Source organism: Heterodontus francisci, chromosome 3, assembly GCF_036365525.1.
Source record: "Heterodontus francisci isolate sHetFra1 chromosome 3, sHetFra1.hap1, whole genome shotgun sequence".
Classification (NCBI taxonomy): domain Eukaryota; kingdom Metazoa; phylum Chordata; class Chondrichthyes; order Heterodontiformes; family Heterodontidae; genus Heterodontus; species Heterodontus francisci.
The window spans coordinates 22,061,797-22,087,747 of record NC_090373.1 but is presented as its reverse complement, the minus strand read 5'-3'; the positions used below and the strand labels follow the sequence as shown (position 1 = coordinate 22,087,747).

At 44.9% G+C, this 25,951-nt stretch overlaps 1 protein-coding gene across 6 annotated transcripts in view; it reads right to left on the bottom strand.

Moving 5' to 3' along the window:
* The window catches only part of dst (dystonin), a 666,855-nt gene that overhangs the window by 440,539 nt on the left and 200,365 nt on the right, over positions 1-25,951 (bottom strand). For all 6 annotated transcript variants that reach the window (XM_068020163.1, XM_068020162.1, XM_068020167.1 and 3 more), the window contains 3 exons: positions 20,585-20,674; positions 10,074-10,151; positions 8,798-8,890 (listed from right to left, as the gene is read on the bottom strand). In XM_068020163.1, the coding sequence (XP_067876264.1) occupies positions 8,798-8,890; positions 10,074-10,151; positions 20,585-20,674 (261 nt within the window). The remainder of the gene's footprint in view (positions 1-8,797; positions 8,891-10,073; positions 10,152-20,584; positions 20,675-25,951) is intronic.

Sequence of the window (25,951 nt, the reverse complement as noted above, 5' to 3'; positions counted from 1 at the left end):
GCCCTCTTGTGCAACCCTGATTTTAATCACTCCATCATTGCTGGCTGTGCTTCAGCTGCCCAGGCTCGAAGCTCTGGATAAGTTGTTATTGTAGTGGGGTACCGCAGGGATCAGTCCAAGTTCTCAGTTGTTTATAATCTATATTAATGACTTAAATAAAGGGACTAAGACTAATGTATCCAAGTTTGATGATACAAGGCTAGGTGGGAGGGTAAGCAGTGAGGACAGAAAGACTGCAAAGCGAGATAGACAGGGTAAGTGAGTGGGCAAGAAGGTGGCAGAATGTGAGGTTATTCACTTTGGTAGGAATAGAAAATCAGAATATTGTTTAAGTGGTGAGCAACGATTAAATGCTGGTGTTCAGAGGGATTTGTGTGCCCTTGCACAAGAAACATAGAAAGTTAACATATATAATATATAATAAAAACAAGAAATGCTGGAAATACTCAGCAGGTCTGGCAGCATCTCTGGAGAGAGAAGCAGAGTTAACCTTTCAGGTAAGTGACCCTTCTTCAGAACTGGCAGATATAAGAAATGTAAAAGATTTTAAGCAAGTAAGGCAGGGGTGGGGCAAAAGATAACAAAAGAGAAGATGTTGATAGGACAAGGTCACAGAATAGCTGACCAGAAGGTCATGGAGAAAAGGCAAACAATATGTTAATGGTCTGCTGAAAGACAAAGCTTTAGCACAGATAGGGTGTTAATGGACTAAAAACTGAACAGCCACAAGCACAAACATGAAAAAAAAAAGTGGGTAGGCACAGTGGAAACAAATTGAACAAGAAGCTCAGCACCAACTCTCAGACACTTCTTCCTACTTCCCCCAGACCACAACCCCACCACCGAACATCAAACTACTGTCCACAGGACTGTCACCGACCTCATCTCCTCTGGAGATCTTTCCTCTACAGCTTCCAACCTCATTGTCCTGGATAGCCCGCTTCTACCTCCTTCCCAAAATCCACTAACAGGACTGTCCCGGTAGACCCATTGTTTCAGCCTGTTCCTGCCCCACTGAACTCATTTCTTCCTATCTTATCTCTATCTTTTCTCCGCTGGTCCAGTCTCTTCCCACCTACATCCGTGACTCTTCTGATGCCCTACGACATTTTGACAATTTCCAGTTTCCTGGCCCCACTGCCTCCTCTTCACTATGGACGTCCAATCTCTCTACACCTCCATCCCCCATCAGGACGGTTTGAGGGCTCTCCGCTTCTTCCTTGAACAGAGGCCCAACCAGTCCCCATCCACCACCACCCTCCTCCACCTGGCTGAACTTGTTCTCACATTGAACAACTTCTCCTTCAACTCCACTCACTTCCTTCAAGTAAAAGGTACTCACATGGGCCCCAGTTATGGTTGTCTTTTTGTGGGATATGTCGAACATTCCTTGTTCGAGTCCTACTCAGGCCCCTTCCCCAACTCTTTTTCCGGTACATTGATGACTGTATCGGTGCCGTTTCCTGTTCCTGCACCGAACTGGAAAACTTTATCAACTTTGCTTCTAATTTCCACCCATCTCTCACCTTTGCATGGTCCATCTCTGACACTTCCCTCCCCTTCCTCAACTTCTCTGGGGATGGGCTGTCTACGAATATTCATTATAAGCCCACCGACTCCCCCAGCTACCTCGACTACACTTCTTCACACCCTGCCTCCTGTAAGGGCTCCATTCCATTCTCCCAGTTTCTTCATCTCCGACGCATCTGCTCTGATGATGCTACCTTCCATGACAGCACTTCTGATAGGTCTTCCTTTTTCCTCAACCGAGGATTCCCCCTCCACTGTGGTCTGGCCCATTTCCCACACCTCTACCCTCACCCCTTCCCCTCCCTTCCTGTCAGTATTCCGAAGGGATCGTTCCCTCCGCGACACCCTGGTCCACTCCTCCATTACTCCCCACCACCTCCGCCCCTTCCCACGGCACCTTCTCCTGCAATCACAGGAGGTGTAATACCTGCCCATTTACCTCCTCTCTCCTCACTATCCAAGGCCCCAAACACTCCTTTCAGGTGAGTAAGCGATTTACTTATACTTCTTTCAATGTAGTATACTGTATTCGCTGCTCACAACGTGGTCTCCTCCGCACTGGGGAGACCAAACACAGACAGGGTGACCGCTTTGTGGAACACCTCCGCTCAGTCCGTAAGCATGACCCCGAGCTTCCGGTTGCTTGCCCTTTCAACTCTCCCCCCTGCTCTCATGCTCACATCTCTGTCCTGGGATTGCTGCAGTGTTCCAGTGAACATCAACGCAAGCTCAAGGAACAGCATCTCCTTTACCAATTAGGCACACTACAGTCTGCCGGACTGAACATTGAGTTCAATAATTTCAGAGCATGACGGGCCCCCCATTTGATTTTTATTTTTAGTTATTTTTTGTGTTTACTTTATTTCAGTTTGTTTCTACTGTGCCTACCCACTGTATTTTTTTTTCATGTTTGTGCTTGTGGCTGTTCAGTTTTCAGTCCATTAATACCCTATCTGTACTATTGCTTTGTCTTTCAGCACACCATTAACATATTGTTTGCCTTTGCTCCATGACCTCCTGGTCAGCTATTCTGTGACCTTGTCCTGTCAACACCTTCTCTTTTGTTATTTCTTGCCCCACCCCCACTTTACTTGCTTAAAATCTTTTACATTTCTTAGATCTGCCAGTTCTGAAGAAGGGTCATGACCCGAAACGTTAACTCTGCTTCTCCCTCCACAGATGCTGCCAGACCTGCTGAGTATTTCCAGCATTTCTTGTTTTTATTTCAGATTTCCAGCATCTGCAGTATTTTGCTTTTATTTCAGTATCTCAGGAGCTGTGAATGGTGCTGAACACTGTGTAATCATCAGCGAACATCTCCACTTCTGACCTTATGATGGAAAGAAGGTCTTTTTTGAAGCAGCAGCAGATGGTTGGGTGTTGGATCCTTCCCGGAGGAACTCCTGCAGCCACGTCCTGGGGCTGAGATGATTGGCCTCCAACAAGTACAACAGTCTTTCTTTGCACTAGGTATGATTCCACCCAATGGAGAGTTTTCCTTCATTCCCATTGACTCAAGTTTTGTTCGGGCTCCTTGTTGCCATATTCGGTCAAATGCTGCCTTGATGTCAAGGGCAGTCACTCTCACCTCACCTCTGCAGTTCAGCTCTTTTGTCCATGTTTGAACCAAGGCTGTAATGAGGTCAGGAGCTGAGTGGCCCTGGCGGAACCCAAACTGAGCGTCACTGAGCAGGTTATTGGTGAGCAAGTGCTATTCAATACACTTCATTCACTTTGATGGTGATTGAGAGTAAACTGATGGCGTTGTAATTGGCCAGATTGGATTTGTCCTGTTTTTTGTGAACAGGACATACCTGGGCAATTTTCCACATTGTCAGGTAGATGCCAGTGTTGTAGCTGTTCTGGAACAACTTGACTAACAGCGCAACTAGTTCTGCAGCACAAGTCTTCAGTACTTCAGCCAGGGTTTTGTCAGCGCCTGCATCACTTGCTGTACCTATTGCCTTCAGATATTACTTGATATCACATGGAATGAATCAAATTGGCTGAAGACTGGCTTTTGTGGTGCTGGGGACCTCAGGAGGATGCTGAGATGGATCATCCATGCCCCAATTCTGGCTGAAGATGGTTGCAAATGCTTCAGACTTGTCTTTCACACTCATATGCTGGGCTCTGCCATCACTGAGGATGGGGACTTTTGTCATGCCTCCTCCTCCAGTTAGTTGCTTCATTGTCCACCAAAATTCACAACTGGATATGGCAGGACTGCAGAGTTTTGATCTGATCCACTGATTGTGGGATTGTTTAGCTCTCTCTATTACATGCTGCTTCTGCCGTTTAGCATGCACGTAGTCCTGTGCTGTAGCTACACCAGGTTGGCACAGCATTTTTAGGTATGCCTAGTACTGCGCCTTGTCTGCTCTTAAATAAGATCAAGAAATAGGAGCAGGAGTAGGCCATTCAAGTCTGCTCTGCCATTCAAGGAGATCGCGGCTGACCTGATTGTGGCCTTAACTCCACTTTCCTGCCTGCACCCCCCATAACCCTTGGAGGCGTCCCTAGAGCAAAAGAAGATGTTTGTGGTTGTTGGAGATTAATCATCTCAGCTCCAGGACATCACTACAGAAGTTCCTCAGGGTAGTGTCCTAGGCCCAACCATCTTCAGCTGTTTCATTAATGACCTTCTTTCAATCATAAGGTCAGAAGTGGGGATGTTCGCTGATGATTGCACAATGTTCAGCACCAATCACGACTCCTCAGGTACTGAAGCAGTCCGTGTAGAAATGCAGCAAGACCTGGACAACATTCAGGCTTGGGCTAATAAGTGGCAAGTAGCATTCGTGCCACACAAGTGCCAGGCAATGAACATCGCCTGGGGATTACCATTAACCAGAAACTAAACTGGACCAGCCTTATAAACACTGTGGTTACAACAGTAGGTCAGAGGCTGGGAATTCTGCCGCAAGTAACTCACCTCCTGACTCCCCAAAGCCTGTCCACCATCCACAAGGCACAATTCAGCAGTGTGATGGAATACTCTCCACTTGCCTGGATGGGTGCAGCTCCAACAACACTCAAGAAGCTCGACACCATCCAAGACAAAGCAGCCCACTTGATTGCACCCCATCCACAAACATTCACTCCCTCCACAATCGACACACAGCGGCAGCAGTGTGCATCATCTACAAGATGCACTGTAGCAATGCACCAAGGCTCCTTAGACAGCACATTCCAAATCCACAACCTCTACCACCTGGAAAGTCAAGGGCAGCAGATGCATGGGAACACCACGCCTCGCAAGTTGCCCTCCAAGCCACACACCATCCTGACTTGGAACTATATCACTGTTCCTTCACTGTTGCTGGGTCAAAATCCTGGAACTCCCTCCCTAACAGCATTGTGGGTGTACCTACCCCACATGGGCTGCAGTGGTTCAAGAAGGCAGCTCACCACCACCAGCTTCTGAAGGGCAATTCGGGATGGGCAACAAATGCTGGCCTGGCCAACGATGCCCACATCCCATGAACGAATAAAAAAAGACTCCCTTGTTGATAAAAATCTAGCTAACTCAGCCTTGAACATATTCAGTGAGCCAGCCTCCACTGCTCTCTCGGCAAGAGATCAACAATCCTCAGAAGAAATTTCTCCTCATCTCCCTCTTAAAAGGGAGACCCCTTATTTTGAAACTGTGACCCGTAGTTCTAGACATAGGGAAACATCCTCCCAGTATCCACCCTGTCAAGTCCCCTCAGGATCTTATACGTTTTGTCATGCAGGCCCCCACCCTGCCAAGACTGAGGCACACATTATTTTGCCACATGAACATTAAAAGTTAAAATTGAGGCTGGGAAGAAGAGGGTCTATCACAAGGAATGGCCAAGGCCCTGACTGGAAAGACATTTGCATGCCAGCAGACAGTGTTGGAACAAAGGACCCAGTCCCTGCTTCTCCAATACACAAAAGAGCTGGTCAGGCCAGTTTAGTCACATGATTAACTGGCTGTTTGAATTTGAACTTGCCACAAAGTTTTAAAACACAAACATCTCCTGCACTGACAACATCGCTCTCCTGTCTGCTACCATCTCTTTCTCACGGAACTGAAGACCCATTAAAGACACATGATTCCCAAGACAGAAAAGTCTCCTACAGTGAATAAAGTTGAAGAAGAATACTGGGCCCCAACGAAAAGCAAGACTGCCTACAATCAAGGACTACAGCGAGCTCGAATCACAGTAAAAACCCCTCATCAGAGACTGCCTCAAACCTTTTTACTTTATTTTTCTTCTGCTCTTTTCTATCTCCGTTTGCATGTGCATATCGTGTACGCATGTTAGTGTGGGGCATGGTGTGTATCCGTAGGCATTAACCAAATTAGAATTTAAGTTTAAGGTTTAATAAATTTCACTTTTTTTTAAAAACATAAAGCCTGTTTATGCTCATTTCCTTGCCTTATAATTGGAAAGTGCTGAAGGGGGAGCTCAAAACACAGTGTGTTAAGGCAGAGGTAGATAGATTCTTGATAAGCAAGGGGGTGGAAGGTTATCAGGGTTAGGTGGAAATGTGGAATAATCAGTTCAGCCATGAACTTATTGAATGGCGGAGCAGGCTCGAAGGGCCGAGTGGCCTACTCCTGTTCCTAATTCATATGTTCGTAAAAATATTTAAAGACTCTGCTTCCACTGCCTTTTGAGGGAGAGTGTTCCAAAGACTCACGACCCTCAGAGAAAAAAATTCTCCTCATCTCTGCCTTAAATGGGTGATCCCTCATTTTTAAATACTGACTTTTAGTATTAGATTCTCCCACAAGGGGAAATATCCTTTCCACATAATACAATTTCAAGATCCTCAGGATATTATATGTTGCAATCAAGTCGTCTCTTACTCTTCTAAATTCCAGCAGATACAAGCCTAGCCTGTCCAATCTTTCCTCATAAGACAACCAGCCCATTCCAGGTATTCATCTAGTAAACCTTCTCTGTACTGCCTCCAATGCATTTACATCCTTCCTTAAATGAGGAGACCAATACTGTTCACAGTACTCCAAATGTGGTGTCACCGCACCCTGTATAGCTGAAACTACCTCACTCTTGCCAAGTTCATTTGAAGATAAGAATCATCCTGGGTTCCCTATATTCTGCTACTAATCGAAGAGAGAGCACTGGCAGGCACCGTACCAGTGCTGCGGTGAACTTCAAACCCCAATGTGCCTCAAGCTAACTTGCTGAGAGCTGCTATTGGAAGCCAGTGAAGTCAGGCCCAGAACTGTAAGTTTGCACCAGACAAGTTTGCCAACCCTCCAGGATTGCCATGGAGTCTGCAGGAATTAAAGATTAATCTCTTGGTCATTAGTGTGAGCAACCAAGGAGAAATCTGAAAATAAATTGTACTATTTTCATTTTCTGTGAAGACTTTATTCTAATGTTATAAAAACATTGGAGATGGGGTGGGGGGGGGTGGGGGAAGCAGTTTGTCTGGGTGGGGTGGCAGGAGGAGAGAGGTCATGTGATGAATCTACAAGCTACACACCCAACCACAGTTGGCTAGCCTAGCACCAAAATTAAAATTTATATATATATACTATATATACACACACACAATTTACGGTTTGCATTTCTAACTATAATATTGGGCAAAACAACAGAGGAACTCCCTGCTCTTCTGAAAACACTGAGATCTTTATATCCACATGAGGGGGCAGACAGGGCCTTACTTTAACATCTAATCTGAAAGATGGCATCTCCGACAGTGCAGTGCTTCCTCAGTACTGCACTGGAACATCAGCCTATATTTTGTGCTTAACTCTCTGGAGCGGAACTTGAATCTACAACCTGCTGCTTCCGAGGCGAGAGTACTACCCAGAGACCATGGCTGACACATATGCAGCACAATATTGATAAGACCAATAGCACAGCACCTTGAATTCAATCAAGAAAACTTGTTGAAAATGCCCTGGCCAATATTTATCCTTCAACCTGTTAGTGTCTAAGTTTTGTTAATGGATGTTAAATAGTGAGTAGTTGAAGGTAATAGGGTGAAAAGGTGTTGGGTGCTGATCAGTTAATTGTACTCAGATGTATATATAAAGAGGCAGCCAGCACTGGCTGAGTGTTGTTAGGAGTGTAGAAGTAAGCTGTGTGGCAAGCGACGAACAATCTCCACCAAAGCATCCTAGTCTCAGTGTCTTCTTCACAAACAGGCTTGGAAGTTTCTCTAACACAACCTGCATCACTGAAATAGATTATTTATTATCACATTGCTGTTTGTGGGATCTTGCTAAGTGCAAATTGGCTCTCAGGTTTCCTGCAGTACCATAGTGACGACACTTCAAAAGTACTTCATTGGCTGTAAAGCACTTTGGGACATCCTGAGGTTGTGAAAGGTACGAAATAAATGCAATTCTTTCCTAAGCATTTACAGTGCCAGCATATTGACTTTGAAAGGTTGAACAGATTCTTCAGTCAATGTTTTTGCAGTTGTTTTCAGTCATGGGAGTCAAGGTTACCAACTGTATTACCAGTTAGTGCACAATACAGTTTTTTCCCTCATGTGCCTTCTTCCCACCCTCCAGTCACTGTATTAAAAACTGAAAAGGACCCACACAATTTCCAGCTTCATAAAATGAAAAAAAATGTTCCCTCCTGTCACAGACTATCCAAAGTCTACCACCATGGGCTTTACCAATGCAATCACCTCCTCTTGCAGCATTTCCCATCTCCCAAGACAACAACCTGAACTTGCATCATACACTATTCATCCTCCATGCTCAACCTTCTTTAGCATCACATTTCAATAGCCCCAGAAACTGTGCAGTACCACGCATATTCCATACAAAAATCAAGATCTGTCTCTTTCCATGATTGTATTCGGCCTTGTTTTTAACCAGACATTTATTGACGCACACATTCTTCAACTGGAATCCTTCTCATTTCATGATGCTTGAGCAGTGTTGATATTATCCTCTTATCCTCTAGTTCCTTACTCTCAGCACTCTTCACCTTTACCTTATTCCAGTCTAGAAACCTTAATCATGTCCATTTTATAAAGTCGACATCCTTCAAGTACTCATCACAACCACAGCTACTCAACCATCATGTTGATGCAGTTCAAAAACCTCTATTGGGAAACCAATAGTACACATAGAACAAGAGTACAACAACTTAACAAAAAAACTGCAACAACGTTTTTCAGCAATAGTTCCATTATAAAACATACACTGAACAGATACAAATCTCAAATCACAACCAATAATGTTGTATGTTAAATCAAGCCAGCACAAATACACTGAAGAGAAAAATAAAAGGCTTACCTGAAAGTGCAAAATAATGGTCCAAATCAGTCCCAAAGTTAGTTTGGGATTCCCATCAGTTATGTCATCGTTTCTTATATTCACCAGTTTGACCTGTTACCCAGAAAAATAAACTGAAGATTAATTCAACTGTATACCAAAATATATTTTTTTAAATGAGTCAGAGGAGTAATTTTGTTATCTTTACTATCACACAGCTCAAAAGTAAATTTCCAAGTCCAAAGAGTAGTCTGGGTACTTGAAGTTTTACAAGGGACTGGAGTTCACTGTCTCAGGTACCAACCTAAACTGGTGGGAGAACAGCCTAATGGAGGGAATTTCAGGCCCATGGGCTTGAATGTGATTGGGAGTCAGGTCAACAAGTGATCAGAATTATACTGCTTGCACATTCAGCCAAAAAACAGCAGTAGTAATTCCACACTAAAACCCACATAGAACAGCAAGTTCAAAAGAAATTTGACAAATTTTCATGGAATCAAACTCCTTCCTACTTCACACCTCCAATTTTCTCACCAACTTCCCCCTGAAACCAGTTGCTTGAGCGGGTATCAGGTTGGCAAATGCTGCAGCCCTTCATTACCTCAGGCAGATGACCGTTTCTCATGTACCAGCTTGGACAGCGTATCGGCATTTGACCATCATGGTGCCCTGGGGCACTTTTCTCCCATTCTGTGCAGACAGGAGACACTGCTGTTCTTAGTGCTGGAGGAAAGTCAGTCAGGATCAAGGCTCCAACAACACTCAAGAAGCACGATGCCATCCAGGACAAAGCAGCCCCCTTGATTGGGACCCCATCCACCACCTTCAACATTCACTCCCTCCACCACGGATGCACAGTGGCAGCAATGTGTACCATCTACAAGATGCACTGCAACAGATCACCAAGGCTCCTTCAACAGCACCTTCAAAACCTGCAACCTCTACCACCTAGAAGGCCAAGGGAGCAGATGCATGGGAACACCTGCAAGCTCCCCTCCAAATCACACACCATCCTGACTTGGAACTATATCGCCGTTCCTTCACTGTCGCTGGGTCAAAATCCCGGAACTCCCTTCCTAACAGCACTGTGGGTGTACCTACACCACACGGACTCCAGCGGTTCAAGAAGGCAGCTCACCACCACATTCTCAAGAGCAATTAGGGATGGACAATAAATGCTGGCCTAGCCAGCGACGCCCACATCCCACAAAATGAATAAAAATAAATTTTGAAAGACCTCTAACAGGTCACCAGTCAGCATTCTCTTTTCTGCTTGAGCAAAGTAAACACAGCTCACCTGCCGGCGTTTCAAATAGTCCAATGCAATCTGTACATTCTGTAGTCTGTGAAAACGCATACGCCCTTTTTCACGGGGCTGTATTTAGGGGGAAAAAAACAAGGACATCTTATTAATAACTTTCCTCAAAATAGGCAACAGAAAATTCAACAATTAAATCAGAAGACTGCACTTGAAACACTTACTCGAGTTCTGTGAGGCTTCACATGCATTGTTGCAACTGCACAGCATGCGCATACTCTTGGAGAAATGTGATCAGAGAAAGCGTGGTCGCTTGACGCAGTCAACGGCAATCCAGAGAATAGCTCCAAATTTTATCTCGGTCAAACTAAATTCCCCACGCTAAAAGTTAGTCAAGGCAAGTCTACTTCCCTCCCAACAAAGCCCTGAACAACAGGGAGAAAGCTCGGGACTATCCCATAATATCTGGCAAACATCCAATAAATTTTCCGTAGGCAGATTTATTTTTGGTGAGAAGAATTTCAGGAGCATCTGCTTAAATTGGGGGATAATATGTATAAAACAGTAAGTACATCAAATTGTTTGGTATAGCATCAGATGGATGTTTGAAGCAGCCTTGCCCAAATCAGATTTTTTTTTTTAAACCAAGGCGAGAACATTTAGGAAGTGCCACAGTAGTAGTGAACATCACAGAATCAAGACATAGCCCCGTAGAGTGAGAGGACGCAAGTCTACACTATTACCATTACCTGGTGCATTAGTGGCAAACGGAGGTAGGAAATCTCCTCAGGCGGAAGGGGAAAAGGGCAAGAAATTTTTTTATTTATTTATTTTAAGAAAGGGTCTGCCCTCAACATAAATCTCCTGTTGGATGTCCAAAGCACTAAGTTTTAAGAAGACATTTGTCACAGCAGCAGAGTTGCTGTCAATGAACAGTCCAGCTAATGAAAAGGGAAAGTAATCATCAAAGGACCATTTTAATGGTCTGCTTTTGCCCACAGATGGTTTCCATTTTCAGATCACGGAAACTATCACTGAGAAAGAAGTAGAAAAAGCAGTGTCAAAATGCCAGTGGTTGACTCTTAACTGCCCTTTGGAAGTGTCTATTTACAACACTGATTTGGAGACAGGGTGGGATTTACGGCAGGACTCACAGAAAACAGTCTATTTTACAGCAAAATGGTATCTATTTATTTAGCAGAGTCTATTTAAACAGCGTACTACAGCAAACAGTCTACAGAGTCCATTTAAAAAGAGTTTCTACGAACTACAGCAAACAGTACCCATGGTCAAAACTACAGCCCTCCAATAAAAGGGGGATTTTTTTTCCAACAAAATGCAATGAGTGGAGGATAGCAACGTAATACAAATTATGCACATAAAAATCAATCCCAGTCACTTGCAGCAGTGCAGTGTCCAGGCATGACTGACAGGAGAATTACCCAATGATTTCCTTTCTGGCTGGGAATAGTGGTGTTACTACTTGCAGCCATAAACTTTTCTTTTGAATTTTAGTTAGAGAAGCCTGACCACAACCCTCAAGAACAATTGTAGCTCAGCAGCAGAAATCCTGCAGTGGATCTCTGGGCTTTTGGACATTTATCTTTAAGACGTTTATTATTAACTTGCTCTGAATCTTCAGAATTTGAAAGAAGTCTTTTGATGTTTAGCATTAAATAGGATACGATTGTCAAAAAGCAATCAACAGCAAATATGCAGTGACTGAGGCCAGCTGTTGGTGTTTGCCTGTGTGGATATTTTCATCATGCTGCAAATCTGAAGAGGCAAAGTTCCCCATTTCTGCTTGCGATTGGTCCAGCAAAATGGAAACTAAACTCAAAATTCTGAGAAACGCACCCAACAGTCAGAAAACAACCTCTTTACGCAAGTTTGCAAAAAGGAACCATGCAACCTTTTAAAAAATAAACTGCAATGCTAGACAACAACTTGTATTTATATCGCACCGTTATCAGTGAAACGTCCTGAGACTTTTCACAGGAGCACAATCAGACAAACATGGGCACCAAGCCACCGAAGGAAATATCAAGAGCGGTGACCAAATGCTTGGTCTAAGAAATAGGTTTTAAGAGCATCTTAAAGGAGGAGAGTGTTAGAGAGGCAAGGAGGTTTAGGGAGAGAAATCTGGAGCTTAGGACATACGCAGTTGAAGGCACGGCCGCCAACATTAGGGCAAAGGAAGTGGTAGATGCACCAAGAAGCCAGAATTGGAGGAGGTTGTAGGGCTGGGAAAGCTTAGAGGTAGCAAGGAGCGAGGTTATGGAAGGACTTGAACACGAGAATGAAAATTAAAAAAAAAAAAAATCGAGGTGTTGCCAAATCGGGAACCAATGTGGATCAGTGAGCACAGGGTGATCGGTGAACAGAACTTGATGCAAGCTAGGATACAGGCAGCACAGATTGGACGAGCCTTAGTTTATGGAGTGTCGAAGATAGTAGGCCGACCAGGACAGCACTGTAATTGTCAAGTCTGGAGGTAACAGATGAGGATTTCCACAGCAGATGAGCAAAGGCAAGAAGGTGCAAGCAGGTGGTCCTGGAGAACAAGGAGAGAAAATGGAGTTGGAGGTTCAGCTCAGGGTCAAATTGGATGGCGAATCTGCAAAAAGTCTGGTTTAGCCTCAGACAATAACCAGGGGGAAGAATTAAATCAGTAGCTCGGGGACAGAATTTGGGGCAGAGGCCGAAGACAATGATTTTGGTCTTCCCAATATACAGTTGGAGGAAATTGGGGCTGGTCCAGGACTGGACGTCAGACAAGACATGATGACACAGAGGCAGTGGAGGGGTCAAGAGAGGTGGTGGCAGGTGTCATCAGCTTGGGGCACTCCAGAGACACCAGTGCGGGGGCAGGAAAGGAAGCCATTATGGGACATTCTCTTGCTACAACTGGATAGTTCAGAGTGGAATAAGATGAGGGAAATCCCACTAATGAAGGACTCATTCCTCTGACTCAAGCAGCTTGTGAAATTTTTTTTTTCATTCAGGGATCTGGGCGTCGCTGTCTAGGCCAGCATTTATTGCCCATCCCTAATTGCCCTTGAGAAGGTGGTGGTGAGCTGCCTTCTTGAACCGCTGCAGTCCATTTGGGGAAGGTACACCCACAGTGCTATTAGGAAGGGAGTACCAGGAGTTTGACCCAGTGACAGTGAAGGAACGGCAATATAGTTCCAAGTCAGGATGGTTTGTGACTTGGAGGGGAACTTGCAGGTGGTGGTGTTCCCATGCATTTGCTGCCCTTGTCCTTCTAGTTGGTAGAGGTCGCGGGTTTGGAAGGTGCTGTTTAAGGAGCCTCGGTGCATTGCTGCAGTGCATCTTGTAGATGGTACACACTGCTGCCAGTGTGCGTCGGTGGTGGAGGGAGTGAATGCTTGTAGATGGGGTGCTTTGTCCTGGATGGTGTCGAGCTTCTTGAGTGTTGTTGGAGCTGCACCCATCCAGGCAAGTGGAGAGTATTCCATCACACTCCTGACTTGTTCCTTGTAGATGGTGACAGGCTTTGGGGAGTCAGGAGGTGAGTTACTCGCCTCAGGAGTCCTAGCCTCTGACCTGCTCTTGTAGCCACGGTATTTATATCCAGTTCAGTTTCTGGTCAATGGTAGCCCCTAGGATGTTGATAGTGGAGGATTCAGCGATGGTAATGCCATTGAATGTCAAGGGGAAATGGTTCGATTCTCTCTTGTTGGAGATGGTCATTGCCTGGCACTTGTGTGGCGTGAATGCTAATTGGTATTTATCAGCCCAAGCCTGGATATTGGCCAGGTCTTGCTGCATTTCTACATGGACTGCTTCAGTATTTGAGGAGTCACGAATGGTGCTGAACATTATGCAATCATCAGTGAACATCCCCACTTCTGACCTTATGATTGAAGGAAGGTCATTGATGTAGCAGCTGAAGATGGTTGGGCCTAGGACACTACACTAAGGAACTCCTGCAGTGATGTCCTGGAGCTCAGGTGATTGACCTCCAACAACAACAGCCATCTTGGTTTGCACTAGGTATGACTCCAACCAGCAGAGAGTTTTCCCCGATTCCCATTGACTCCAGTTTTGCTAGGGCTCCTTGATGCCATACTCGGTCAAATGCTGCCTTGATGTCAAGGGCAGTCACTCTCACCTCACCTCTTGAGTTCAGCTCTTTTGTCCATGTTTGACCCAAGGCTGTAATGAGTTCAGGAGCTGAGTGGCCCTGGCGGAACCCAAACTGAGCGTCACTGAGCAGGTTATTGCTAAGCAAGTGCTGCTTGATGGCACTGTTGATGACACCTTCCATCACTTTACTGATGATTGAGAGTAGGCTGATGGGGTGGTAATTGGCCGGGTTGGACTTGTCCTGCTTTTTGTGTACAGGACATATCTGGGCAATTTTCCACATTACAGGGTAGATGCCAGTGTTGTAGCTATACTGGAACAGCTTGCCTTGGGGCGCGGCAAGTTCTGGAGCACAGGTCTTCAGTACTATTGCTGGAATATTGTCGGGGCCCACAGCTTTTGCAGTATCCAGTGCCTTCAGTCGTTTCTTGATATCACGTGGATTGAATCGAATTGGCTGAAGATTGGAATCAGTGATGCTGGGAACTTCAGGAGGAGGCCGAGATGAATCATCAACTCAGCACTTCTGGCTGAAGATTGTTGCAAATGCTTCAGCTTTATCTTTCACACTGATGTGCTGGGCTCCCCCATCATTGAGGATGGGGATATTTGTGGAGCCACCTCCTCCAGTTAGTTGTTTAATTGTCCACCACCATTCACGACTGGATGTGGCAGGACTGCGGAACATAGATCTGATCCGTTGGTTATGGGATCGCTTAAATTCCCTCTATTAGTAGTCATGTCTTTGGACAACTGGGCCTTGTACTATGGAATTCCCTCCTTAAACTCTTCCATCTCGCCACCCCCTCTCGACTGTCAACATCCTTATTAAAACTCACTTTGACCAAGCTTTTGGTCATCCTGTTCGTATCTTTTTTTGATCCATGTCCATATTTTTCTTGCGCTTTGGGGTTTTTAATATTTTTTTGTTATTAAGGGTGTAATTTAAATGCAAGTTCTTATTGCTGTTCCAACAACACTAATGCAATGTCCATTTTACTGCATTTACAATCCACTGTCTCTAAGAAACATCCAGTGTGACTGCAGATGGAATTCATTTGGGCTGCTCTCAACGCACCTGTTATGCTTTAGAGGTTGAACTGGAAGATGAGGAAGGAAATCATGAAAGTAATGGGCTTCCCCAGTTGCAGGAACATCAAAGGTTGGGTAGAGTCAGAGATAAAAATAGGACTGGAATCAGGAACACATAATTCGCTGAGGCCCTGAGAATACCTTTATCAAACTTTAAAATTTTGTATCTCAGTTCCACTTGTACTGCAGAGATGGGTTCCTGGGCTTCACATCCCACCTGAAACATGCCTCCACTCCCTTTCCAACATCAGCCTGATCGGAGGCTTGGAGTACCAAGTTACAGGTGCCCCAATTAAGGTCATCAACTCAGGTTAAACGTGTTCTGTGAATACCTTTAAGACCTTAGTATGCAAATAAGCTAAGTGCCAAGACATAGTCATGTGACTACTTGCCAGACTCTCTCTCACTGTAACACCAAGTGGCAAGTCTTGGAAGTGGATAGCTCTGCACTGTAAATACTTGTTAGTTGTTAATAGAGATCTTCAATCAACTGAACTCCACGCATCTCATTTATGTTGCATCAGACAACATAAAAAGCTTCTCATAACATAGTGGCAGCTGTAGTGAGAAAATGGAATCCAAGACTGAACACCACAGGAAAACCGCTTTAAAAACTACCTACAGCTAAAAGAGAGAAAGTTCAAAGAACAAGACAAGCACTGCAAAACACTTGCTTCTGTCAATATAAGCAGCTAGCCTAGAGAACAGGCAGTTTTTCTTAATGAGGGAACAGCGCAGAGTCATAAAGCAAGTTCTACATAAAAGGATAGCAGGAATATGGATACCAAACTTCCCAGCATGAACTGAAAGACCATTCATATCCTACCTGAGTTCCAATTGTTCAAACAAAGAATGCAATTAGGCTTCACAGACCAAGTAATTGTAGGACCAGGAAAGCAAACTGTAAAGAATAATGACAGCAATTGGAAATGAGGGATTACACAGAATCAACACCTCGGGCATATCTGAAGAGGACCAGGAAGATCCTGCAAAGATATGGAAAGTGCTAGAAGATCCACTCCGATTGAGAGTGAATTTTCGAATTGACCACCTGGAATTAATGTCCTACAGGCAACAGCTACAGGAATCAATAGACCAATTTGTCAGTAGAAGCCAAAGTAAGGTCAACAAATGCAACTTGTCAGAAGCTGAGCTGTCAGACCGAATAATGGAGCTGGTGATTGTATCAACACCCATTGAAGCGTTTCAGAAAGACGTCTTGGGAAAAAAGGTCACAGCATTGATGCACTGCTGGAAGATGGCAGGAAGTGCAAAGCCACTGTAGCTGGACAACAGAACCTGCAAGCACTGGGTACAACCAACAATATCGGCACCATAAACAGGTCGGAAAGAGCAAGCAAGCTACGTGGTAAGTGCAGTTGGTCCCACTCACGCCAAAATTGTCCTGCATTTTGAGTCCTGTGCAAGGCAAGCGGTGCAAAAAGACACTGGGCCCACCTATGCAGGAATTCTGGCTCCAAAGACACAGCCAGAAGTCACAGCAGGACACAGGCAAACAGACAATAGGGCAACAACGGCAAGGAAAGCACCAGACACTGGCATAAACGCTAGTCAATACATGAAATCCACAGCGAACCAGACTCAAGACAAGATCCAGAGAGAAGTAGTCTTCAGCCAGAAGACAAACAGGCATTCCACATTGTGAACCTGACACATCACATCATGAAGTCAAACAATTAGAAGCTTTTGCCACTATTAATAACATGTGCCCAAAGAAAGCTGGCAAACATACACTCAAGATCAAGACAGACACCGACGCTAGTGCAAATATCCTACCAGTCCAAACCCTCAAAGATATGTACCGGAGTCACTGTAAATCAATGATACAATCTACAACTGTCAAACTATCTGCATACAATGGGTCACCCATCCCTTGCAGTGACACTGTAACAATGCAATGCAGATATGGCAAGTCAGCATGGGAAACCACAAACGTTCTACCTAGTAGACACGAGCGGACCAGCAGTGGCAGGACTACCAGCATGTATGGACCTCAACATCATCACTATCCATGACAGCACTGCCAAGGGGAAATCGACCAGGGCCAGAACCTACTCATAGACTCAAACAGTGCAGTGTAGAAACCCAGCAACAGCACAACTATGGCACACCTTCACTTCTGCTCTCTAGAGAACCATCAGCACCACAATGAGCCAGAACAGACAATTATCTTCATGAGACCAAGTACTCTTCCCCCAACAAGCCTTCAGATGTGGAGGACACACAATGCCATGAAGAGGCAGAGGAGGAATGAGTTGAAGCATTGTCTATTGGCTCTGCGAGATGAGATGCCGGAACTTTCCAGGAATGACAAGACCTCAAAGGTGGTCATCTTGAGAAAAGCAACAGAGTATGTTAGCAAGCTGAAGGCAGAGCAACAGAAACTGAATGCAGAGAGAGAGAAACTTCAGAAAGAACAGCAACAGATGAGATGCAAACTCCCCGAGCAAGAGTTGTCAAACTACCGAGATGACCTATGGACTTACGAGCCTCTATACTTGTAAAGTTCATAATCTCTATACCTATGTAAATAATTTTGATATTATCTTATTTTATATGTTTTTGCTTTTAGCATACGAGACTTATCTTTGGAAAGAAGGGCGATGTGAGACTGCCTTTAAGAGTGATGTCCCTTTACGATCTTAGTATGCTAATGAGCTAAATGCCAGGACATAGTCATGTGGCTACTTGCCAGACTCACTCTGTAACTGTAACACCAAGAGGCAAGTCCGACAAATAGATAGCTCTCCACTGTATATACTTGTTAGCTGTTAATAAACCTGTTTGAGATCTTCAATTAACTGAACTCCACGCATCTCATTTCTGTTGCATCAGACAACATAAAAATCTTCTCACTGCAGGGCATGTTTCTGGAGGTGTCATCACATGACATTCCACCTCCAACTACCCCAGCTAATATAGTAGCCTTCTCCCATCTCTGAAACGTTTATAACTAATAAGCAAAACTTTCGAAGTAAATGAAAAGTAAACACAATTTTCTATTAATTCACCTATGATTTTACTCCTGGGTTGCTCACGACAGTGTTTAGTTTAGAGATACAGCACTGAAACAGGCCCTTCGGCCCACCGAGTCTGTGCCGACCATCAACCACCCATTTATACTAATCCTGCACTAATTCCATATTCCTACCACATCCCCATCTGTCCCTATATTTCCCTACCACCTACCTGTACTAGGGGCAATTTATAATGGCCAATTAACCTATCAACCTGCAAGTCTTTTGGCATGTGGGAGGAAACCGGAGCACCCGGAGGAAACCCACGCAGACCCAGGGAGAACTTGCAAACTCCACACAGGCAGTACCCGGAATTGAACCCGGGTCGCTGGAGCTGTGAGGCTGCGGTGCTAACCACTGCGCCGCCCTACAGTGTCCTGGAGATTAATCATGAATTCCCAGAGATTCCAGGGGAAGTTTGGAGCATTGGCAACCCTGGTGCCAACGTGTATTAGTAATACCAGATTGTGAGTAAGCACAGTTTCACTATTATGGAAATAAAATTAAACTCCACACTGTACAGTGCAAGCTAGGAACATCTGTTACAAAAGATGCCTTTGGGAGCCAACTCAATTGACACGCAAGTTAAAACAATGGACCAATTGAGCCTTCTCCTGACACTGGCAACCAACTGTGGAAGCCCACCACTTCACCAAACCCTCCCCATTTCAGACCAATGGGTCTGAGGGATTCTCCAGCTATTTTTCCAGGGTTATGACTGATCTGCTACCAAAAGTTAAAGCGGGAGATCAGGAGAACTCCCATGGAAATTCAATCCCCATATTGTCTTCAGCAAATGGTACAATTCTGATTAAGCGCCACCAATAAAAGTTGAAGAAAATAGTTGCCTCAATGACAAATATTTACAATCCACTGCAAATTCCCAGTGGATTTCCCCCCCACCCCCGATTTCTAATGGCCATTTTTGGTAACCTAATTTGAAACTGATATGGGTGTACTATAAATTCTGGCCTACATTTTTTCTCCAAAGACTGCTCCTTGGAAATGTGAACAGAATATGGAAAAATCAGGTAGATTCCAACCCGTTGAATAACAGGAAGGAAAATAACATGGTCATGTAATTTTTCCCTACTGAAAATATGGCTCGAAAATATTATTTTCCATGAAATTTAAAAAAAGCACATTTATTGCCAGTTAACAGTTTGTGGTCAAACCAGAACTGAATTATGCAGGGCATCTCCAGTTAAAAAACACCACTGTTCCTAGCTGGCATCAAGCTGGCCGCCGCTAACTTTGGCACCTGTGGCAACAGGTTGCCCCATGTTGCACTGACTCTGAGAAAATTAGTGCAATACAAAAATACCTTTGAGTTCTGTTTTTGTTACACAATCTCATCACCAACCAGTACAAGAAACATTAGTACAGTTACTGGGGGCTAGTCGAGCAACCTACCCCCTTATCACCATCATCATCCTCATGCTGGTCACACGCGCATGCTTCCACTGCACTCACCAACCGTAACGTCTTCAGTATGTCTCGCTCCCTTGGCTATCGAAGCGTACAGGAGATACAGGAAAGAAGGACAAAAGGCACAGGATAGACGAGAAGTGAAGAAAAAAAGTTGTATGAAATGAAAACACAAGGCAAACATAAAACAGAGAAAAGCAAACAAAGAAAAAAGGAAGTAAGGCACACATAGAAGAGACTGAACAGCTACTCGGAGTTCTTAAACTTTAACAGAGGACGTGGGCAGCAGGTGCATGGGAAAACCATCACCTCCAAGTTCCACACCATCCGATTTGGAAATATAAATCACCCGTGCCCATCACTGTCAATGGGTCAAAACTAGCTCCATACCCAACAGCACTGTGGGAGCACTTTGACCACATGGACTGCAGCAGTTCAAGGCGGCAGCTCACTGGCACCATCTAAAGGGCAACTAGGGATGGGCAACAAATGCTGACCTTGCCAGCGATGCCCACATCCCAAGAAAGAATAAAATACAATGTCCAAAGCCCTCTTTCTAAGGCTGTGACCAAACTGCATTTATCTATCTTCACCCTCCCGCTCTAAAATATCTCTTTTAAGGTTCAATTTCCAGATATATGGAAATGATTCCCAACAGAAACTGTAAACGTTCCCTGAAGAGCAAAATTTAAAATACAGAAAGGGTCTTCAGGGAATTAAGAAAAAAAATGAAATTAAAATCACAACTTGTAAAGCTGAGTATTCAGCATCAGGTAGGAAAAGAAATTAAACACAGAAAAATATGAAGCACATTTGGAGTGAAGTTCTTGGTGAACCACTGAGGGTCAAAGTGTATACATGTTGATATAGAACTGGACTCACCAGAGTGTCCCCAGAAAGAGCTTCCAGCAGAGAAATCAAGTTGTGTCCATCTCGTAAATCTTCATACAGGTCATTCACATGTTTCCGTACCTGGAGGGAAGGAGGACACAATTGAAATATGACAAAGAGCGTTCAGCCAGGTCAGTTCCAACTCTTACAACAGATGGTCTAGTAGCTTCAGAAGTTGTCAAGAGGTGCAATACCTCCCTGCACAAAGCAGATCACTGTCTCTTCATTGTTGCTGGGTCAATCTCTTCACCCAATAGCACTGTGGGAGCACCTTCACCACAAAGACTGCAGTTCAAGAAGGCAGCTCACCACCAACTTCTCAAGGTCAAGTAGGGATGGGCAACAAATGCTCACCTAGCCAGCAATACCCACATGCTGAGAATGACTTTTTTTTTTAATTAAAAGTGCCTGAAGATTTCTTTAATGACAGAGTTCCCCAGGTCTCAGTGGGCCAGTGTTAGCTCCAATCTGGCCCAAGACAAGCGACATACATTTGGGTTACAACCCACAGTTCGGGAACTACTAGATTAACCAAACCTGATATGCAGCAGTTAGTGCCAATATTAAACCACAGCCTATCATTCTTCGTTCATTCACAAACATCAAATCTATTTTGATGCAGAATCACAGACAGGACTTAAAAAAGGATCCTGAAATATCAGTCTGCATTTGATAAAATCAAGTGTTGAAATTAAGAACGTAACAATGTGTTTATAAAAGTATCATTCCTTGTCAAATAACAATTTCCAATTAGTGAGATTTGATAGTACCCTTTGCAAAATGCATTTGTTGCATACAAGTTACTGAACGAAAGCAGCATTAAGTACAGGTACATTTGTTACTCTAACCATAGTTACCTTCACCGACAAAACAGGCCCCCAAAAAACTATGCCTACTTGAAGAGTTGTTCCTCACCACAGTTCTTTGCAAGATGTGACATCGCTAACCAAATTTATCAATAGTAACTTACTGAAAACTGGGATCAGGGGCAAGGGGGGGGTTGGTGTTGAGAATAACGTGCTTCTTTTATCTTCACAATCTGTTACAGAATCTGCAGATGGTCTACATTTTGACCTTAATCATGCATTCATGACATAAATTAATGAATGAATGCTCAGCACAGACTGCACAGAATAGCCAATTAATTTGCAATGGTTGGCTCCAATAATCCTCACTCTTTCTACTCAATGTGAGCTTGGCAGATTAATGCCATGTTCCAACGATGTCTTACCCAAGCACCAAAACAGAGATGGGCATACACAATTTTAAAATGACTACACTTGCAGGTAATTTGAAAAGAATTTATTTATACACAAGAAATCGAAGGGTTTCTTTGCCAATAACCTATTGGTGTATGTGAAACCATGTGCAATTTGTAACCAAAGTCTTTATGGCCCAAATATCCTCTTTAGAGTCAACTGTTAGGTTTTCAGCTATGGGTGGAGATCTGCTGGAATGGGAAAACAAGGCATAAATTAAGTAAACTACAAATCCAAGTCTGGCATGATCCCATAAAGGAAGCATAGAAAGACTTGCATTACTATAGCACCTTTCCCTACTTCAAGAAGTCCCAAAGCGCTTTACAGCCAAGGAAGTGCTTTTGAAGTGTAATCACTGTTGTAGGAAATTCAGCAACCAAACTGCACACAACAAGCTCCCACGAACAGCAATGAGATAAATGGCCTGACAACCTGTCTTTTAGTGATGTTGGTTGAGGGATAAATATTGGATAGGACACTGGGGAGAATCCTCCCACCGGATTTTTAAAATAGTGCCAGAGGTTCTTTTACATCCACTCCAGAGGGGAGACAGGGGGAGGCAGTGGCCTAGTGGCGATGTCACGAGACTAGTAATGCAGAGCCTCAGGCTAATGTTCTGGGAACACGGGTTCAAATCCCACCATGGCAGATGGTGAAATTTGAATTTAATGAATAAATCTGGAGTTAAAAATAAAAGCTACTCTAATGGTGACCATGAAACCATTGTCAATTGTTGTAAAAACACATCTGGTTCACTAATGACCTTTAGGGAAAGAAATCTGCCGTCCTTACCTGGTTTGGCCTACCTGTGACTCCAGACCCACAGCAATGTGATTGACTCTGAACTGCTGTCTGAAATGGCCGAGCTAGCCACTCAGTTGCATCAAACCATGACAAAGTATAAGAAAAGGAATGAAACCAGAAGACTGGCATCGACCTAGAAACAACAAAGGCAAACCCAGCCCTGTCGACCCTGCAAAGTCCTCCTTACTAACATCTGGGAACTTGTGCCAAAATTGGGAGAGCTGTCCCACAGACTAGTCAAGCAACAGCCTGACATTGTCATACTCATGGAATCATACCTTACAGACAATGTCCCAGACACCACCATCACCATCCCTGGGTATGTCCTGTCCCACCGGCAGGCCAGACCCAGCAGAGGTGGCTGCACAGTGGTATACAGTCGGGAGGGAGTTGACCTGGGAGTCCTCAACATCAGCTCCTGACCATGAAGTCTCATGGCATAAGGTCAAACATGGGCAAGGAAACCTCCTGCTGATTACCACCTACATCCCCTCCCTTGGCTGGTGAATCAGTGCTTCTCCATGTTGAACACCAATTGGAAGAAGCACTGAGGGTGGCAAGGGCACAGAATGTACACTGGGTGGGAGACTTCAATGTCCATTTCCAAGAGTGGCTCGGTAGCACCACTACTGACCGAGGTGGCTGAATCCAAAAGGACATAGCTGCTAGACTAAGTATGCAGCAGGTGTTGAGGAAACCAACAAAGTGAAAAACTGACTTGATCTCATCCTCACCAATCTACCTGTCGCAGATGCATCTGTCCATGACAGCACTGGTAGGAGTTACCACCGCACAGTCCTTGTGGAGACAACGTCCCGCCTTCACATTGAGGATACCGTTCATCGTGTTGTGTGGCACTACCACCGTGCTAAATGGGATAGATTTCGAACAGATCCAGCAAAGCAAAACTGGGCATCCATGAGGCGCTGTGGGCCATCAGCAGCAGCAGAATTGTACTCAACCGCAATCTGTAACCTCATGGGCCTGGCATATCCGACACTTTACCATTACCATCACGCCAGGAGACCAACCCTAGTTCAATGAAGAGTGCAGGAGGGCATGCCAGAAGCAGCACCAGGCATACCTCAAAATGAGGTGTCAACCTGGTGAAGCTACAACCCAGGACTACTTGCATGCCAAACTGCACAAGCAGCATGCAATAGACAGAGCTAAGTGATCCTGTAACCAACGGATCAGATCTAAGCTCTGCAGTCCTGCCACATCCAGCCGTGAATGGTGGTGGACAATTAAACAACTAACTGGAGGAGGTGGCTCCACAAATATCCCCATCCTCAATGATGGGGGGGCCCAGCACATCAGTGCAAAAGATTAGACAGAAGCATTTGCAACAATCTTCAGCCAGAAGTGCCAAGTTGATGATCCATCTCGGCCTCCTCCTGAAGTCCCCAGCATCACAGATGCCAGACTTCAGCCAATTCTATTCACTCTGCGTGATATCAAAAAACAACTGAAGGCCCTGGATAATGCAAAGGCTATGGGTCCTGACAATATTCCGGCAATAGTACTGAAGACCTGTGTTCCAGACTTTGCCGTGCCCCTAGCCAATCTGTTCCAGTTTAGTTACAACACTGGCATCTACCCGGCAATGTGGAAAATTGCCCAGGTATGTCCTGTACACAAAAAGCAGGACAAGTCCAACCCGGCCAATTACCGCCCCATCAGTCTACTCTCAATCATCAGCAAAGTGATGGAAGGTGTCATCAACAGTGCCATCAAGCAGCATTTGCTTAGCAATAACCTGCTCAGTGATACCCAGTTTGGGTTCCAACAGGGCCACTCAGCACCTGACCTCACTACAGCCTTGGTTCAAACATGGACAAAAGAGCTGAACTCAAGAGGTGAGGTGAGAGTGACTGCCCTTGACATCAAGGCAGCATTTGATGGAGTATGGCATCAAGGAGCCCTAGCAAAACTGGAGTCAATGGGAATCATGGGGAAAACTCTCTGCTGGTTGGAGTCATACCTAGTGCAAACCAAGATGGCTGTGGTTGTTGGAGGTCAATCATCTGAGCTCCAGGACATCACTGCAGGAGTTCCTCAGGGTAGTGTCCTAGGCCCAAGCATCTTCAGCTGCTTCATCAATGACCTTCCTTCAATCATAAAGTCAGAAGTGGGGATGTTCGCTGATGATTGCACAATGTTCAGCACCATTTGCGACTCCTCAAATACTGAAGCAGTCCGTGTAGAAATGCAGCAAAACCTGGACAATATCCAGGATTGGGCTGATAAGTGGCAAGCAACATTTGCGCCACACAAGTGCCAGGCAATGACCATCTCCAACAAGACAGAATCTAACCATCTCCCCTTGACATTCAATGGCATTACCATTGCTGAATCCCCCACTATCAACATCCTAGGGGCTACCATTGACCAGAAACTGAACTGGAGTAGCCATACAAATACCGTGGCTACAAGAGCAGGTCAGAGGCTAGGAATCCTGTGGCGTGTAACTCACCTCCTGACTCCCCAAAGCTTGTCTACCATCTACAAGGCACAAGTCAGGAGTGTGATGGAAGACTCTCCACTTGCCTGGATGGGTGCAGCTCCAACAAAACTCAAGAAGCTCAACACCATCCAGGACAAAGCAGCCTGCTTGATTGGCACCCCATCCACAAACATTCACTCCCTCCACCACCGACGCACAGTGGCAGCAGTGTGTACCATCTACAAGATGCACTGCAGCAACGCACCAAGGCTCCTTAGACAGCAGCTTCCAAACACGCGACCTCTACCACCTCAAAGGACAAGAGCAGCAGATACATGGGAACATCAACACCTGCAAGTTCCCGTCCAAGTCACACACCATCCTGACTTGGAACTATAGCGCGGTTCCTTCACTGTCGCTGGGCCAAAATCCTGGAACTCCCTTCCTAACAGCACTGTGGATGTACCTACCTCACATGGACTGCAGCGGTTCAAGAAGGCAGCTCACTACCACCTTCTCAAGGGCAATTAGGAATGGGCAATAAATGCTGGCATTGCCTTTCACGCCCACTTCCCATGAATGAATAAAAAAAAGTCTTCAGCCAAACTGCTTCACTTCACGTGATATCAAGAAATGACTGAAGGCATTAGATACTGCAAAGGCTATGGTTCCTGACAACAGTCTGGCAACAGTACTGAAGACTAGTGCTCCAGAACTAGCTGTGCCCCTAGTCAAGCTGTTCCAGTACAGTTACAACACTGGCATCTATCCGGCAATGTGGAAAATTGCCCAGGTGTGTTCTCTCCAAAAAAAGCAGGACAAATCCAACCTGGCAAGTTACCGCCCTGT